This window comes from Oryza brachyantha, chromosome 1 (genome assembly GCF_000231095.2).
Source record: "Oryza brachyantha chromosome 1, ObraRS2, whole genome shotgun sequence".
Lineage (NCBI taxonomy): Eukaryota > Viridiplantae > Streptophyta > Magnoliopsida > Poales > Poaceae > Oryza > Oryza brachyantha.
Window position 1 is genome coordinate 11,173,086 of NC_023163.2, and position 19,290 is coordinate 11,192,375.

At 39.2% G+C, this 19,290-nt stretch overlaps 1 protein-coding gene and 1 pseudogene across 1 annotated transcript; both read right to left on the reverse strand.

Annotated features, from left to right (window-relative positions):
• Nucleotides 1–4,632: 4,632 nt before the first annotated feature.
• Nucleotides 4,633–5,879, reverse strand: LOC121053911 (annotated as a pseudogene).
• A 9,186-nt stretch (nucleotides 5,880–15,065) lies between these two features.
• LOC102703266 lies at nucleotides 15,066–18,618 on the reverse strand. The gene is made up of 9 exons (XM_040526473.1): nucleotides 18,358–18,618; nucleotides 18,096–18,211; nucleotides 17,744–17,916; nucleotides 17,250–17,343; nucleotides 16,948–17,058; nucleotides 16,741–16,830; nucleotides 15,499–15,584; nucleotides 15,310–15,374; nucleotides 15,066–15,222 (listed from the first exon to the last, which is right to left on the reverse strand). Exons 1-9 carry the CDS (start codon nucleotides 18,533–18,535, stop codon nucleotides 15,113–15,115), a joined length of 1,023 nt encoding a protein of 340 aa, XP_040382407.1. The 5' UTR covers nucleotides 18,536–18,618; the 3' UTR covers nucleotides 15,066–15,112.
• Between the last annotated feature and the right edge of the window lie 672 nt (nucleotides 18,619–19,290).

The following is a 19,290-nucleotide window of genomic DNA, read 5'->3' on the forward strand; positions in this document are numbered from 1 at the left end:
TAAAACGAAACGCCGTATTGTATCGTAGGAGTCCCAATATTTTAAAGTAGCAGTGGAACACGCGGCGTGAAGAGACGATGGATAGCGTCAGGTGTCTAACAAAATTAAGGTGGTATCTAGATTGAGAAAATTTTTGGAAGAAGTGTTCCGTCAAATATTTGACCGGATGTCGGAAGGGATTTTTGGACACGAATGAAAAAACGAATTTCACGGCTAGCCTAGAAACCGCGAGACGAATCTTTTGAGCCTAATTAATCCATCATTAGCACATGCTAGTTACTGTAGCACTTATGGCTAATCATGGACTAATTAGGCTCAAAAGATTCGTCTCAAGATTTCTTATATAATCGTGCAATTAGTTTTTTGGTTCATCTATATTTAATACTTTATTTAGGTGTCTAAAAATTTAATGTGATAAATTTAATGTGATATTTTTTAAAAAAAATTTAAGAACTAAACAAGGCCTAACTAGTACTATCTCGGTGGAGACCCCTCGTGGGCCGGCGGCCGTTCCTGGCCGACAGGTGACAGCGCGCGCGAAGTTGCCCGCCTGATCAATATTCTGTTTGTGCTGTGACGCGTGCACCGTGGAGATGCAGTGCATCCTCCATCGGTATTGCGCCCGCCGCCGCGCTGCTTGCCTAAAAGTAAAAAAAAATAATCAGTATATTTGTGAACTAAAGATTATCTATGTGATGGAAAACATGTTTGGATAAAATAGTTTTTATTAAATTTAGTTTTATAGAGTTCAATTTTTATGTTAATATTATATAATGTGAATAAATTATTTAACTAAAATTATCCTTGTAATATGTGAATTTGATATTGCAGTGATTATGAAAATAGTGTATCAATTTCTCAATGCAATGTTTCTAAAATTACCATATAAGCATGGTTACAAGTTCTACGATTACTATTCAAACTCGAAAACTCTTAATTTATTACAATGTGGTCCAACCTATAATTAATTATGTAAAACTATAATAGTCACCATTAACCGGTAGATTTGTGCTATTTTGTTAGAGTTTGTTTAAATAATTAAATTAACAAATACTCGATAGACAAACAAACAGATTCTAATGTTTGTTTTATATACTCTTGCATCAAAAAGAATTTCTAATATCTTCTTTACATTATTAAATTAGGTGGTAGCGTTATCCCAGGTATATTGCTAGTGTTAGATAGTGGTTAGAATCAAGATATTATTTCTTGGAAGCTATCTTTCTTTATACCCTCGGCGAATATCTCTCGTAATCAAGAAGAAACACAAATAAAACTATAGAAATTGGAGGAAAAGGAAATTATTGTCCTGCCCATCAGCACCACTTAATCAAACTCCTATATTATTCAGACCAAACAATGCCCGCGTATGTCAGGTACAAGTAACTCAAACAAAAGTATCAAAATCCAATTAAAGTAAACACTAAACCATTCATTCAATTTATGTAAGTTGCAGTTTTTGAAAGTTCAAAATCATGCAAAATTAGGAAATATAATCGAACAAAAATAAAATCAAACGGAATATAGAAAATTAAATAGGTCGTTGAGAATTTGTAATATTTTGATGATTTTCATTAAGCTCAAATATACACGGCTTAACAATAATCTAAGGGTACGGCAATTCTTATCCAATATAAATTTGAGTTTTTTCAAAAAATATATATATAATACTTTTTTAAATAATATAGTCATGTGAATAGGGTTGACAACTGATCGAGTCAGAGCTGGGTTGGACAAGAACGGCCTCAACCTTGACCGGGACCCTGTGGGTGGACAGCAAGGTAGCGACACATCAACGGGTGTGAAGGGCGTGGAGGCAGCAGCCACCGGCAATAGGCAACGCAACCAGCACGGGGCACACGTGCTGAGATGGCGACAGGCGTGCAGGCAACAGGGTCCCGTGATGATTGGTGCGGCAATGGGCGACGGGTGTGGTAGAGCCGGCCACAAGCGTAGACAAGGGTGCATAGGTCACCAAGAGAGGCAGGTGGAGGTCGGCGGCTGGTGAGACAAGAGAGAGGAGAGAATAAATGAAAAACTAGTGTATATATGATTGAGTAACGTGTCTATTGGACTAATTTTATAGTGGGATTTACATTTTGGCCCTCGTGGGGTATTTTTTTCCCTCACCCCTGGCTTCGTCAAGAAAATTGTCATCCGTACGTGCAAATGCTTGCGTAGGTTAATTCTTAGTTAAATAAATTTTGCACCGTTTGAGATTCATGCATACAATTATCATATTGTTTTTCTTTCCTTTCCCCTTCTGTCTCATGCACATATATATGTACGACTAGGATGACTCCTTCGTTGCCATGATCATACTGCGTTGCCCTCCGGCCTTGTTAACGTCAGAAGATGCCAAAAGTATCATTGAGGCACGTTAGACTAGACACCCCCTACGTCAAGATGGTGGCAATGAGTGCCCCTAACTGTTGTCGTCTTTCCTGACTCTAATGGCTCTCACATCGTCAAACAAGTAACCTCTGTCTAACTAGCTGCAATCCCAACATCCTCATTGCCAGCACATGCCCACCGCCCTCCTAAGCCATGCCTTTATTGATGACACAACCATTTTGGTGCACACATGTTCTGCTATCCACTACTAAACCGTCACCTTCCTTCCACGACCATCCGCACAACCGTCCTTAAGCCTAAAGAACTTTCTCCCTCTCCGCTATCTCTCCCTCTCCCACACCAAAACCTAAACCCTAACTCCACTACCCATTATCGGGATCGCTGGAGCTAGGGATGGAACGAGGACTATTGGAGCACGAATCGCAAAACAAATGCTAAGGTCATAAATTTGTAAAATTTTGATTCTAATTTTCTACTGAATATGATATATAAAATCCAATAAAAGAAAGGCAAAGCCGCCAAACATAGCCAGGGTGAAAACAAATAACCAAAAAAAAAGGTGGTCCTACGAGTCGGCGGCATGGCTTGTCGGCAAAAGGGGAGAGGGGGTTTCACTGAGACACCTGAACATCTCCTGAATGACATCAGGCTAAGAGAAAGAGCGTAAATAAAAACTGATGTAAAATCCATAGCCCAACAACTTATGACACGTTACAACTGATAATCTTCCACGACGAAGAGAAGTTGGAATGCATCTCCTCCCTTTGGCACTGTGCGTCTACTGTGGTTAGATTCATTGATTGGGGATTTGGGGTCAATGCTCTTTTCCAGATTCAACTTGAATCCCTTTTTACATTGTTTTTAAGCAAATCAATCAGGTCCAGATCACCAAAGAGATCGATAACCCTGTTTAGATATCAGACAAAAAGGAGATGAATCAGGTCCAGCTTTTTGGCCGTAATGATCTTGGTGTCAATTAGTATTAGTGGTTTAGGACTTGAGGATAATGAACCTAACCTACTATATCATATGAACCTTTTTGTTTTCAGGAGGACAACCTTAGTGTGACACCTGTCATAACACTGTTCTACTCTAGCAAGCTCGGTCTTCGTAGCTTTCATCAGCACTCTGATTATTTTCGTTGGCATCAGCACCCTTCCACACTTGCAACATGGATGCCACCCATTCAGAGATCAACATATATGCACTATCAGTAAACACGATCAAGTACACGTATATTATATACTACCTCCGGCCCTAAATGTTTAGGGTCGTTGACTTTTTAATAAACATTTGATCATTCGTCTTATTCAAAAAATTTACATAATTAATAATTATTTTTATATCATTTTATTTATTGTTAAGTATACTTTTATGCATATATAACTTTACATATTTAAAAATAAATAAATAAGACGAATGGTAAACGTGTATAAAAAAATCAACAGCGTCAAACATTTATGAACGGAGGGAGTAATATCTCCCTTGGCTATATATCTAAGCTTGCATAATAATTTATCTGTTTTATATTGCAAAACTTTCAAATCTTTAGTAGATTCATCTATACATCGGTGCATATGAATTATTTATATGTTTAGATTCACTAGTTCAGGAAATGTTTCAATGCACCATATCCTAACCAATATCATGTGTATTATTGTATAGGACAGCAAATTTAACTAAATCTTGGCCCATACACGGCAATGGGCTAGGATTTCAGCCCATGCAACACACAGCTTCAATAGTTTGATCTTCCCCATGAAACAACGGGGAACAAAGACGACCAGTGATCACGGAACACTTTTGAAGGAAAAGCAGTCAGGTTTTTATTCAGGAATATGCAGAAGATCTGTGTATCTTTGTATCTTGTTACCGCTAATTATGCCAAAGTTTGCAAGTAATATTATGGCAACAAAGTAATGTACTCATATAGTAACAAGATTGAATATCTGTACACAAAATTCTGTTAGAAATAAATTATATGGATAAAAATAACTTTCAGATAAATTAATGAATTTTGTATGGATTTGTAAGGGGTTAACTAGTAAAAGTTCTGGACATGATTCACATGCAGAAACCAAAGACACATTTCTCAAGCCCTTTCTAAGCATTTGAGTGCACAGTTTGTTCAGCAAACATATCAAGCATTGTGTGCTGAAAGTAAAATATTTGTAATGGGGGCTTGAGACGTCTTTCATTGGGGTCCTGACAGCGTAAACTAATATTCCAGGTTATCAGATTGGATTAATCCCATCTGTTCAATGAATTACGGTCGCTGTATGGGTACAACACTTTCTGTTGAGAACATATTGTAACATCAAGTTACTTCCAATTTCACTAATCACTGCTTCACCTGACAAAACTTTCTGCCTAACGGATACTATCATTTCAACCAGAGGACAGAATGAAGGCACAGTGTCATTTCAAGCCCAAAAGCCGATGGTACCAAACAAGATCACTACTAGATCATCATCATCTTAGTTGATAAACTAAGAGATACTAGTACTAACCACAGGCAGTTCATAACATTGGATCACCAGCATCATCTTAGTAAATACACTAATGCATACTAACCTATAAGCAGTTCATACCAGTGCATATCATTGGATTACCAGCATCATCTTACTAAATATACTTATGCATACTAACCTATAAGCAGTTGATGCCATTGCATCATCATCACCACCACCACCATCTTACTAAGAAAGAGCAATGGATCCTAAACCAAAAGCCCACAGGTCACAAAAGGCCATATCATACCATGAGAGATGTCAGTCCATGATTTTGATTAGCGTACTGGCCACCACCGTCTTCAGGTCCTGTCGCTTCAGCATCATTTTGATCTCCAGACATCTCTGCTTCTTCGCCACGGCGTTCAATCGGTCGGCCATAGTGTCATCCATGAACCCTAATCCCCTCTTGAGAGCATCGCCAGCCCTGCCTTGGCGCTCTCCTGCGCTGATCCGCTCCACCGCGTCGACGAGGTGGGGGTACTGACGGCGCAGCGTGTCGGGGCTCTTCGCCGGCGCCGGCGCCGGCGCGATGCCCTTGCCCCATATGGCCTTGGAGAGCTCGAACCTCCTGTGGCCTTGGCCCGGGCGGCGGGTGAGAGCATCTTCTCGTACTGGTTCCGTAGGCGCCGCACCTTCTCGTAAATCTCGGTGACGGTGAACTCCTCCTTGTCGAGGCCGCGGCCGGCGAAGAGGCCGAGCATCTGGACGCGGGCCGGGCGCGCGCCGTGCTTCTTGACGGGTGTCGGCGATCGAAGGGACGAGCGCACAGTGGAGGTGGGCTCGCTCGCCTCTTTTCTATCTGTCGAGGGAGACCAAAAGACTCAGTGCGAGACTAGTACTACTCTACCGCTTTATTTTCCTCATCAATTATATTAATCTTCCACCAACTCATTTTACTCACTATTATTATCATTATCATGTAACCTCTTTTTATACCCACTCATTTAACTCACCATTATTATCATATGATACATCTAAAACATAAGCATGCGGTTTCACGGTCTTTGTCATTGAAACCTAGGCTATTCTCAATATAAGTTTAATGGATACGATTACCTAGAATGACATGTCATCTAACATGTTTGAAATTAAGATAAAACACATCTCTCTCAATGCATAGTTTCATCTATTATTGTTTCCTATATTACATGCAAAACACAAGCTGTCTAGATAACTGTGCATATAGGGTTTCGTCTCCATGAAACTCATTTCATCTCTCTCTTCGTTAATACATTGTCACATCATCAAAAATGTCTACATGCCATCCTATTTATTATCCATGAAACTTCCACTATGACTAGTCTTATGGCATGTAAAGGTTTTCATTTAGCACAAATCTTTGATAGGGGCCACACCCTACCATGAAATGATCACTAATTAATGTTTTTTCCTCTTAAATCTTTAATACTTATTAAAAAAATTTTCTACGCAAGTATCGCTAATTTGTGATGAATAAGATTTGATATATTATTTATATATTAGAAGAGTTCTATGCATAAGACAAACTCTTATGGCTAATAGCTCACGCTAGCATTGTCTACAACAACAAAAGACGTCGGTTGTCGGCTAATGCAGCAACACTTTGTGGCTAACAACATATGTTGTCCCTAGTTTTTTCTTAGCCAAAAATAAATTAAATAATGCATTAAAAATTAGTTTAATTAAGTTCAAGAGAAAACAGTAAACAGTGTATAAATTAATTTAAGTAAATTTAATTGATTCGAAATATTCTAAAATGTCTCGAAAGCGTTACAAATAATTAACAGGATTTAAATTTGAATTACAGAGTATAAAGTTTGCCTAAATAAATTCAATAAAACTAGGGAAAATTGGAGGCAAAAATCTTTTTTCCTTTTTCCTTCCCCTCGTTCCCATTTTTTCCTCCCTTTTTTCCTTCCCCTTTCTCTCTTTTTTCCCCTCCTTTCTCTCTCTCTCTCAATACTCCCCCTCTCTTCCTGGTCACTGACAGGTAGACCCCACCTATCAAGATCATCTCCCTCCACTGGCACGCCGCCTGTTCGCCAACGTCGAGTCACCGCCGTGTCCACTTGCGTCGTTGCCTCACGCTAGCTCGCACCATGCCGCTTCCCCAGCGCTGAGCCACGTCGCCGCCATGTCCGCTTGTGCTGCCGCCTCCCTCGCGCCTCCCGCAACCGTCGCTGGATTTTCAGTCATGTCCTGCCCATGTCGCGCCCGCCTTCGCCGCAACTGTCGTGCACCTTCCCCACGATCGCGTTGTGTTAACGTCAGATTTTGGCAAATTACTGTTATGAATTGAAACACGATTAAAGACCGAGTCGAACAAGAAAAGGCGAATCGGTTGAAAACAGGAGATTGAAGACGATACGGATACAGCCGATAGAGTTTGAATCGGACAAGAATTGGAGTCCGATTGGGCTCAAGGGTTAGAGATAGATTCAGTATTAATCAAGAGTCTGTGTAAATTAGTTAGTTTTTATGCTACAGTTTGCTTCGGATTTTATGTGGAATTAGAGTCCGGATGTAAATAGTTAGTTGTTAGTACGGATCCTTATCCGGTTAGGTTAGTTAACTCTCAAGGGTATAAATATGTGTGGACGGGGTCATTGTAACTTTGTAAGTCATCAATCAGATCATCTATTCAACTTTGGTGCATCGCCAATTGCCCTCGACTTGCAATGTAAGTTTCAAGTTCGTCAAGCCCGTCGATCGGCTGGAACAGGATTGTCTCGATTAAGTTCGTTCTCCTGCCTAGCTGATCGATGATCTGAGTTATGTTATTACTTTGATCTACTTGTAGTTTGGAGTAGTAGTAGTTCTCGATCAAGTCCTTATGAGTTCCTTTGTTCAATCTGCTAATATGAATCTGTTCATCTTGATTCTGTCTCGGTTTGGTTCTATTAATCTAGTTAGTCGAGTTTATATGGTCAGATTGAATCGAGTGCTCATGAGGGCTTATCGTTGGAGTTCTAGCCAGTATTATCCCAAATAATCTATTGGTTTGTTCGTTAAATTTACCTATCTTCATGTTCATATAATTATATCGTACTTGACCGCGTATTATCTCGGTTAGGTCTGATCTATGCATGTTGGGTTCGATCTACTTATAAGAATCCGTCCGATCAGTTGATATTAGTGAGCAGATTAATAGGTTACACTGGTTTGATATCCTGTTACTCGTATGTTGCAATATTATACTGATTTCATGCGTCATTGCGCTTAGACCTGTACTATATTGGTTGAGTCCGATCTTTTAGGTCTAACGTGAGTATGTATGTGATTATTATTATTGTTTTGTATTAGTAATCGGTATAGTAATCTAGTTATATATATTAGCTGCCTTCATAAAAAAGAAAGGGAAAAACAGGTATGTATCAGCGAATGTCGGAAAAGACGGCTTATATAGATGTCGGCCATCATCTCGACCCTCAATAAACAACAAAATTCGCAGCTTTGCAACTTCACGGTTTCCTTGTTTTGTTTTCCTTTTTTTTTCTTTTTTAAGTGAGAGCAGAGGGGCGTACAGTTTTTTCAGCGGAATCGAAGTAGAATATAATAAATGAAAATACTAACAGCAAACACTATTTTTAAGTTCTTGAAGAAAAATGTTTATGTTATATGAATCATTCTAGTTCAAGGCCTAAAGTATAGTTTCCATTTTTTTATTAAAAAAGTGAATCTGGCTAGTTTATTCAGTTTATTTTTATATGTAGATTATAATTTAGTTCCGTATTAGTAAGATCTGACAAATAGATGGCACTACAACAGTGGTCTAACATTTCTTTATTGATCAAAAAGAATTTATTATGTCGCAAAATTCTAGAGCCACCAAAACATAGTATCGGCACACATAGAGACAAAAACATCGGCCAAAGTTGATCGATGTCATGTGTACTCGCAAGTTTGTTCATTGGTCCATTCGCACTTGTTAATCTCGACGTCTCAAATTTGGCTGCTATCAATAGTTGATATTTGGAAAAGTACTCCCTCGTATCAAAAAAATATTATTGCTTAGAATAAGATTTAGTTTAACTTCTAAATTTTCAATAAACTTTTTGGTAGAATAGATTCATACAACCAAATAAGTTTATAATATTATGATAGTATCTTTCGAGAAAAATCTACGTATATCACTTATTTTACATTTAAACTAAGTATTTAAGAAATGGTTGTGATAATTTTAGAAGTTTAACGAAATCTTATGCTAAACGATAAATATTTTTGATATTTTTGACCGGAGGAGTATTTTGGTAAACTGAAACAAACCATGTAAACGAATAAACGATTCAGAATAGGTCTTAATTGATAGTGCCTGCGTATGGTGCTTCTTCCTCTTGCAAAACAACACCGAAAATATTGATCTGGACAGGATCGAGCAATCCCAAAAACACAGAGAGAGATGAAAATGCAAACATAACCAAATGAAACATTGCCCAGATGTGTAATATAATCCCTCTTTTCTGATTGATTAGTTTGGGTACATCAACACTAAAGCCCTCTTTTACTCACCCATTCCTCCTATACCAAGATTAAGATTACCATACTTTTTTTCCTCTACAAGAATAAAAGATCATCTATCACCAAACCCTGGAAAAAACCCAGCAAGATTGCTACTACAAAAGGATTGATGAATCCAGCATGGAGAACAGAGAAGAAGAAAGGGAAGGTGACCTTTCATCTTGCATCATCCAAACACCACGGCCGGTCCACGGTCAAACCGCCGGTCAGTAGCACCGGGCCGGCGGCGGCGAGATGTTTGGATCCACGGCCATGTCCACGCTACCAAGTAAAATCGGTGAATCCAAACGGTTAGAATCAAGATATTATTTCTTGACAGCTATCTTTCTTTATACTCTCATAGAATTTCTCTCGTAGTCAGGAAGAAACACAAATAAAACTATAGAAATTGGAGGAACAGGAAATGCCATGCCCAGCAGCACCACTTAATCAAAGTCCTATACTATTCAGATCAAACAATATTGCCCGCGTTTGTCAGGTACACGTAACTCAAACAAAACGGCCAAAATCCAATTGAAGTAAACACTAAACCATTCATTAAATTTATTTAAGTTGCAGTTTTTTAAGTTCAGAATCATGCAGAATTAGAAAATATAATCGAACAAAAATAAAAACAAACGGAATATAGAAAATTAAATAGGTTGTTAACAATTTGTAATACTTTCATGATTTTCATCAAGCTCAAATAGAAACGGCTAAACAATAATCTAAGAATACGGCAATTCTTATCCAATATAAATTTGAGTTTTTTTAAAAAAAATAATATAATATTTATTTAAATAATATAGCCATATAAATAGGGTTGGCAACTAAGCGGGTCGGGGCTGGATTGGACATGAATGGCCCCGACCTTGACCAGGGCCCTACGGATGAACAGCAAGGTAACGGCACAGCAATAGGTGTGGAGGGTCTGGAGGCAGCAGCCACCGGCAACAGGCAGGGTGACGGACACGGGGCACACGTGCTGAGCTGGCAATAGGCGTCCAAGCAATAGGGTCGCGTGATAATTGGTGCAGTGATGGGTGATGGGTGTGGTAGAGCTGGCCGCAGGCGCAGACGGTGGTGGAGAGGTCGCCAAGATCCTCATATTGCCAACACCTGCCCACCTCCCTCATATTGTTTAACTAGCTGTAATCCCAACATCCTCATATTGCCAACACCTGCCCACCTCCGTCCTGGCACATGTCTTTGTCGATGCCACAACCATTTTAGTGCACACGTGTTCTGCTACCCACTACTAAGCCACCACCTTCCACGACCAATCTGCACAACCATCCTTTAAGCCTGAAGAACTCTCATCCTCTTCCCTATCTTTCCTTCTATCAAACCAAAACCTAAACCCTAACTCCACTGCCCTTCATCGGCATCGCTGGAGCTAGGGACGGAGTTAGGACTATTAGAGCATGAATCGCGAAGCAAATCCTATGCTCCTAAATTTGTAAAATTTTGATTCTAATTCTACCGAATATGATCTATAAAATCCAATAAAAGAAAGGCAAAACCGCCGAACATAGCCAGTGTGAAAACAAATAACCGAAAAAAAGATGGTCCAAAAGGATGGTCCTGGGAGTCGGTGGCACGGCTTGTCGGCAAAGCGGAGAGGAGGTTTCACTGAGACACCTTAGCATTCCTGCTAAGCAACATCTTCTTGACGACATCAGGATAACAGAAAGAGCGACAAAAAAGAAAATAAAAGAAAAGAAACTCGTGTGAAATCCATAGCCCAAAAAGAAAAGAAAAGAAACTCGTGTGAAATCCATAGCCCAGGGACAACTTATGATGCTTTACAACTAATAATCTTCCACGACAAAGAGAAGTTGGAATGCATCTCCTCCCTTTGGCACTGTTCATCTATTGTAGTTAGATTCATTGATTGGGGATCACTTGGGGTCATTGGGTCAATGCTCTTTCCCGGCTATTTCCAGATTCAACTTGAATCCTTTTTTACACTGTTTCTAAGCAAATCAATCATGTTCGGACCACCAAAGAGATCGGTAACCCTGTTTAGATATCGGACAAAAAGAGATGAATCAGGTCCAGCTTTTTGGCCGTAGTGATCTTGGTGTTAATTAGTAGTATTGGTTTAGGACTTGAGGATAATGGTCTAATGGACCTACTATATATTATACTATATATGAGGTGCCTTCATCAAAAACAAAGGGAAAACAGAGATGTGTCAGCAAATGTCAGAAAAGGCGGCTCCTATGTATGTCGGCCGTCATCTCGACCCTCAATAAACAACAAAATTCGCAGCTTTGCAATTTCACAATTTCCTTGTTTTGTTTTTTTCGTTTCTTTTTCTTTTTCCTTTTTGAAGCGAGAGCAGAAGGGCGTACCGATTTTTCACCGGAATCGAATTAGAATACATAAATGAAAACACTGACAGCAAGTGAGCAAACACCATTTTTAAGTTCTTGAAGAAAAATGTTTTATGTTATATGAATCATTCTAGTTGAAAGCCTAAAGTATAGTTTCAGTTTTTTTGCATAAGAAAAAGTGAATCTGGATAGTTTACTCAGTTTATTTTTGTATGTAGATTATAATTTAGTTTCGTATTAGTAAGATCTGGCAAATAGATGGCACTACAACAGTGGTCTAACATTTCTTTATATATCAAAAAGTATTTATTAAGTCGCAAAATTCTAGAGCCACCAAAACACAGCATCGGCACACACAGACAAAAACATCGGCCAAACTCGATCGATGTCATGTGTACTCGCAAGTTTCTTCATTGGTCCATTCGCACCTTGTTAGTCTCGACGTCTCAAACTTGGCTGCTATCGATGGTTGATATCTTGAAAAGTACTTACTCCAGTTATAAATATTTGTCAAGATTTAGTCCGATTTTTAAAATTCCAATAATAGTGTTTTGGTTAGAACAAATTTATATAACCAAATAAGTTTACGATATTACGACAGTATCTTTCAAGAAATATATATATATATCATTTGTTTTGCATTTAAACTTTAAGAAATAGTATCTTTCAAGAAATATATATATATATATATATCATTTGTTTTGCATTTAAACTTTAAGAAATATATGATTGTGGAATTTGAGAAATTTAATCAAATCTTATCTTACACAACAAATATTTTTACCCGAGAGAGTATGTTGGTAAAGTGAAACAAAGCATGTAAACGAATAAACGATTCAGAATAGGCCTTAATTGATAATGCCTGCGTATGGTGCTTCTTCCTCTTGCAAAACAACACCGAAAATATTGATCTGGACAGGATCGAGCAATCCCAAAAACACAGAGAGAGATGAAAATGCAAACATAACCAAATGAAACATTGCCCAGATGTGTAATATAATCCCTCTTTTCTGATTGATTAGTTTGGGTACATCAACACTAAAGCCCTCTTTTACTCACCCATTCCTCCTATACCAAGATTAAGATTACCATACTTTTTTTCCTCTACAAGAATAAAAGATCATCTATCACCAAACCCTGGAAAAAACCCAGCAAGATTGCTACTACAAAAGGATTGATGAATCCAGCATGGAGAACAGAGAAGAAGAAAGGGAAGGTGACCTTTCATCTTGCATCATCCAAACACCACGGCCGGTCCACGGTCAAATCGCCGGTCAGTAGCACCGGGCCGGCTGCGGCGAGATGTTTGGATCCACGGCCATGTCCACCATCCACCGGCGACCGATCAGTAGCACCGGTAGACGACGTAGTTGTTCCGGCGCGGCCGGGGCCGGTGGCAGATCATGAAGAGCACCAGCGCGATCATCAGGGCCAGCAAGAACCCCTTGGCGTCCAGCCCGCCGTCGCCGCCGCCGCCGCCGCCGCCGCCGTCGTCGTCGTTGCACCCCATGCAGCAGCAGGACCCCATGGTGCACAAGAACAAGAAGACCGAGCTGTGAGCTGAGCTGAGCTGAATCTTGCGATATGCGTGCGTGTTTGCTTGGCCTGCGGAGAAAGGAGAGGCTGGGTTTGCTTAGGAGACCAACAAAAAGGGAGAAAGAGTTTGGTTTCTTGCTTTGAGATCGAGAATTTTTTTTTTTTTTTTGGTTTTGTTTACTTGGATCGATCACACGGTGCTGTGCCTGTGCTTGGCCGGTGGTGCAGAGACGGCAGTAAGGCAAATTATCTCCCTTTTCACGCGCACATTTTTCAAACAGTTAAATGTTATGTTTTTTAGAAATTTTTTTATAGGAAAATTGTTTTAAAAAATCATATTTATCCTATTTTTTAATTTTTATATCTAATAATTAATTAATCATATGCTAATTTATTACTATGTTTTCATGCCGATTAACTATCCTCACTACCGAATGCGACTGTACCAAAGGTGGGGCCGATATGTTAGGGGATGGTGTGGTGGGAGAACATTCTTTCGAAAACCTACTTGTTCCAATTTGCAAGGGGTTAAAAAGAAAATTTCTATCCTGATTTTTCCATTGGTTAGTAGTAGTTGGGTTGTCATTTTCAGTTAGTGGCCATTGGAATTCCAGGTGCAGATGATGGCCATCGTTTTGGCCCCAACTTCACTCACGTATGACCGTGTCAAATTCAGAGTAGAAGTACTTGACAATTGCTGCGTTTGACCAAAATAGTAAATTAGTCTAAGAATTTTATGCAGGTGAGGGTTCGCAATAGTCCATTTTTGAAACAAAAAGATTACTAGAGTTATTTGCTTGTCTTGTAGCTATAGTTGAGTGCTACGGTTTCCAGTTTCAGGTTGATGTGACCAAGTTGCAGTTGACGAATCATAATTTTGGTGTGTGCCATAGGATGTGGGCCAAATACTGAAAACGAATCCTTCTGATAGCCACAGGATAAGAACTACTGTAAGCAAAAGCTGCACCATACATACTTCAAGATTATGCTGCACACAGACATGAAAGGAAACAAAGTTTAGATAACAGATGTAGTTTGAAAGAGAAAATTGGATACTGGATCAGGAACGAAACCAACACAACACGGGTGGAAATATCTCTCAGGTGGGAGATGCTTTCCAATACGCAGGAAGTCCCAAAGAAAGGCCTACAAACAGTAATCCTGCTTATAGTCTGAGAAATTTGGAAACAACAACCTTCGGCCTCTTAACGACCATCAAAGAGGAGGCAAGAGCCTGGACCATGGCAGGAGCTAGGAAGCTTAGAGACATATTGCCAAATACCCTGTAAATTGCAATTAGCATAATTTTTTTTCTTTTTTTATCCCTAGGGGTTGTATCCTTTTACTCCCACTTTTTTAATGAAATAGCACCATCTCGTACGGATTTACTTAAAAAAAAAACATCTCAGGTCAAAACCATTGTAAATCCAAAAACATCACATCAAATCTTTAGACATATGAATGACGCATTAAATATACATGAACATTAAAACTAATTACATAGTTATGGAGAAAATCGTGAGACGAATCTTTTGAGCCTAATTAGTACATAATTAACCATAACTACTACAGTAACCAACATATACTCATGACGGATTAATTAGACCCAAAAGATTTGTCTTGTGATTTCTAGGCGGAATCTAAAATTTGCTTTGTAATTAGACTACGTTTAATACTTCAAATGTATGACCGTATATGTCGAGGTACCTCTCTCTCTTAAAAAATTTTGGGAACCGAACACAACCTAAGAATGCTAAACTGATACAAGCACATAGCAGTACAAGATATATAGTGCTAACAGGTTTTAACAGAAGAATGCGATGAAAGGGGAAAAAAAATCACTGATTCACAAGGTGTTACTGCTCATTTAGAATGAAGATTTTTGCAAGAATGTCAACTGTCGAGACCAAGGAATTCTATGAAGCTTGGATACTTGGGCTCCCAACCAATCTCGGACCGAGTTTTCGAGTTCCCCATTCTCTTACCTAGTGGGCCATCCGTACCTGCAGTTACCGCAAATGAAGATTATGCAACAGATCCTAATGCCTATGGACTAAATATAAGAATATGTGAACATGTACAAAACTAACCAGTAAAACCTTGAAACTGTGTGTCAAATTTTCCACTTCTACTAACAGAGTCCATTATTTCTTGCCTGAAAAGTTTAAATTAATTTTGTTTCAATTGGCAGACACTTCAATGCAGTTATGAATCATTATACATTGCTAAATGGACCTAGGAAACAAATAATTAGTCAAAATAGGTAAATTAGCACTGACCTGGAAAGAGGCTTGTCGTCACAGCCCAAAAAGATACGGCCCCTGTGTCCTTTTTTCATTATGGCAATTGCCAGGGAAGCAGCATCCTGCGAATAATTACCATATAGAATTACATCAACACAAACATGCTGATTAAACAGCAAGACAGTACATCATAACCAGTCCATGCAATGAACATGAACAGTATAAGCCCCAGGGGAAACATGATGATACAAAAACCTCAGGATTGTGGCCAAAAGGTTTAAACAGGCCGATGGTCAAACAGATCCTAGTAATGTGCACATATTTCCCTTTAGATATTCCATAAACATCAAACTTTCAAATTTGGAAATTTTAAATTAACCAAAAAAGCGGCATTTATCCCAGAACTAGAACGGAGTAAAAGTGTAAAACTGTTGTTTGCTGCAGAGCAATGGTGTTTACAGTTTCGTGTCATTCCTGTTTCCAGAAACCCTGTAGTTAAGAAGATAATGTTTGCATCTCTAATTCAACATGACCATGGGCTGGCAATAGTTTTGTAGAAATACTTTTTTGTTATTGTCATGTTATGCTCAATAGATGTCTCTACTAGACTTTATATTTGGCATATTGACTTTTTGCTTGAAATACATCTGAAATGCCAGCTCTGTTTTCTTGCTCCATAGAAAAGACTAACCTTACTCCAAGTCATATGTGCAATCTAAATAATGGACTATCAAATTTCAATACCAAGATGTTCCATTTGTCTTTAATGTGGGATTTCATGATTATTTCTGATTAATGTAGGACCTTTTTCCTAGCTTGTTCCTAGTACAAGGAAGTGACTCTTGCGAGATGTTCGATTACTATATATAAGTATATATAATCTAAAATATACCGTAAACACACTATTCTTTTCTTTGATATTTTGGGGAAGTTTCTAGCTATTTGTACAAGGATAATGTAGTGATTACTACCTATTTATTTATAAGGTCATGGAAGCTCCTGATTGGTACAAAAAAAACCGAGATGGAATTACAATAATGAAATTTATTGCAACTTAATTTAGACTATATAGTCTATCTCGGCACAGTACAGATTATTAATGTAAAAACTGGAATTACATATGCTTTTATCTCGCCAAACAAGTTAAATCTAAATTATAAAAAATACCGATTATCAAAGACAACAGCCATTCCCCTTAGCACCCATCTAGACGAATGAACTTGTATCTATATATGGTAAGTAAAGAAACAACAGCATAAACAAGACTGCAGCCCATACCTCATAATGAATCTGATTGATAATATGGTCTGGTCGTGTGTCCAAAGTTCCTTTCCTCAACCAGAAAAAATGAGCACCTCTGTCTATTTTGTTTGTCCAAGTCAAGGAAATGTTCTACATGTTTTACTCATACAAATTTAAAATAACTTGGTTAATAATGCTTGCACTTTGGAACAACAAATAGTCATCATCATCAGTTGAGGATATATAGAGTCCTGCTAGCCTGAGAACACAGCCTCCTGCCTCAAGAACAACATTCTCTGCTTTGAGAAGGACATCGGTGCGAGGGCTTTTGCCAATTGGAACAGATGGACAATCCTAAACAATGAAAAGAATAATTGTGGCTAAAAACAGAAAGAGGTATTCTTCGAATTTAAAGAAACATATTTGTAGAGTTGCACATTATAGTTCCTATTTTTTATGTTAGTGGAACTCTAATAATTGAAAAGAGCCAAAAACAAGTAATACAGAAGACTTCGCAACTATAAGATGCAGTCATGTAGAGATACCTCATTGCACAATCCATTGTCACTACAATCATACAGAGCAGTACTTGATGTAAAAACGAAAGAACCTTCACCGCTCCAGTTTGAGGCAGCTACTCTGCATGCATTTTCTGAAATGATAAGGATACATCACATGTCCATCTATAAATTTTGATCTGTGCAAGATAGCTGCATGGTGCATATCACTGGAATGTAACTAGTACAATCAACATTTTTTCTTCTAGAATGCTTCTGACCTTATAGGAAACAGATTCAAATCCCACTCTCCACAGGAAACAGACACCCACAAGAAAATGTTTGCTAAGGTATCTCCTTAGCTAAATACTAATGCACTATAAGCACAGAAGTTTGGAGAATTTATGTGTTTTTGAAAAAGAATATTAGGTATTTAGGAGTAATCAATGAACATAACCACTAGCAACTCACATAGTACTAGAAGGATGTCACTGTTAAAGGTATATAATCATGGATTCATCATTACGATCACAATCATTTACCTCAGATCCCCAGGATAATCATCCGAGCGAGACGGGGGAGCACAGAAAATAACATATGGAACCTTCTGAGGAAAGGTGGATCCCTTCAAGGCGGGAATGATGCCAATATTTGACAATTCACTGTGATGGTCTGTGGTTGCAGTCTGGCCAAAAACTTTACATCCTGGATGTTCCTATAGAATATGGTGAGTTACAGAATATACTCAATTAGAAAAATTAATAATATAGCAACTTCTTTATCTTGCTCAATAAATATAATATTCAAACCCTAATATAGAAGAAACAAAAATATAGGGAACACAAGTAAATAACTGAGATAAAGTAAAACAATCAGACAATGAAATAATAACACCTCCTGCCACTTCTCAGCTACCAGTCGACCAAGCACTCCAGGGCCAACAATCAGCAAATCATTCTGGCCAACAATGTCGGTGGCAGCCATCTTGACCCCTGTATCATCAGACACCCCTGGAAGCACCAAAACCCCAACAAACAAGCGTCACCCAACCAATCGCAAGCATATTTATTTGGAGTAAAGAAAAAAAAAACACTAGCTAATCTGACGGGCACATAGATAGTAGAGAAAAAGGGGCAAGGTGGAGAGCGGTGGTCACCGAGAGCCGCGGCGGCGTGGGGCGCGCGGCGGGATTGGATGAGGCGAGGTGCGCGGGCAGCCGCGACCGAGCGGTTGACGGAAGAGCTGGGGCAGAGGGCGGCGGCGGTGGAGATGGTCCGTCGAGGGATCGGCCCCGGGGCGGGACGCAGGCCAGAGACGACGGCGGCGGCCTTCATATCGGGCGACGGCGGCGGTGGTCGCTGGTCCGATGCTGGGCGGAGTGGATCAGGCAACGCAAGAGGAGAATGGGGGATAAAATGAATTGAAGCCCGGAAAAGGGAAAGCCCAACAGACCAAAGGCTAACCAGCTCCTAGTCATTTTAAAGATTAGTTTATTATGGATTTTTTATTATTAATAATTTTATTTTAAAAATATCTAAAGAATATATTTTCATTTCAAAAAATTGCAAAACTAACCTCCCCACATCCAACTGGTGGGCGCAATGTATAAAACGTCCTCTGATTGCAAGATAGATAACGTGGGAGACAACGAGTGGTGCGCGGGAGATGGTCGAGGGGGCAGGGGCGGCTTTTTTTAGGCGGCCCCCTTAAAGTACCCTGATAGGGTCTTTTATCTGCAACAATGGGTCGTAAAAAGAACCATAATTTTGCAAGCGATCCCTTAAAGCCCTCTAGTAGGGTGTTTTATTGGCAATAATGGGGCCACCTGGGAGAAAGGCAGTGCCATAATTTTGCAAGCGTCCCTCGGCTGTCGATAAAACGCCCTTACAAAGGGTGGCAAGGAGGCCACATGCAAAATTTCGCCCCCACCTCTAACGGTCGTCTCTCTCGCATCGCTTATCGTCTGCCACGCCATCTATCGCACCCAACCAGAGGGCGTTTTATACACTGTGCCCACCGGTTGGGTGCGAGGAGGTTAGTTTTGCAATTTTTTAAATAAAAATATATTTCTGTAAATATTTTGAAAATA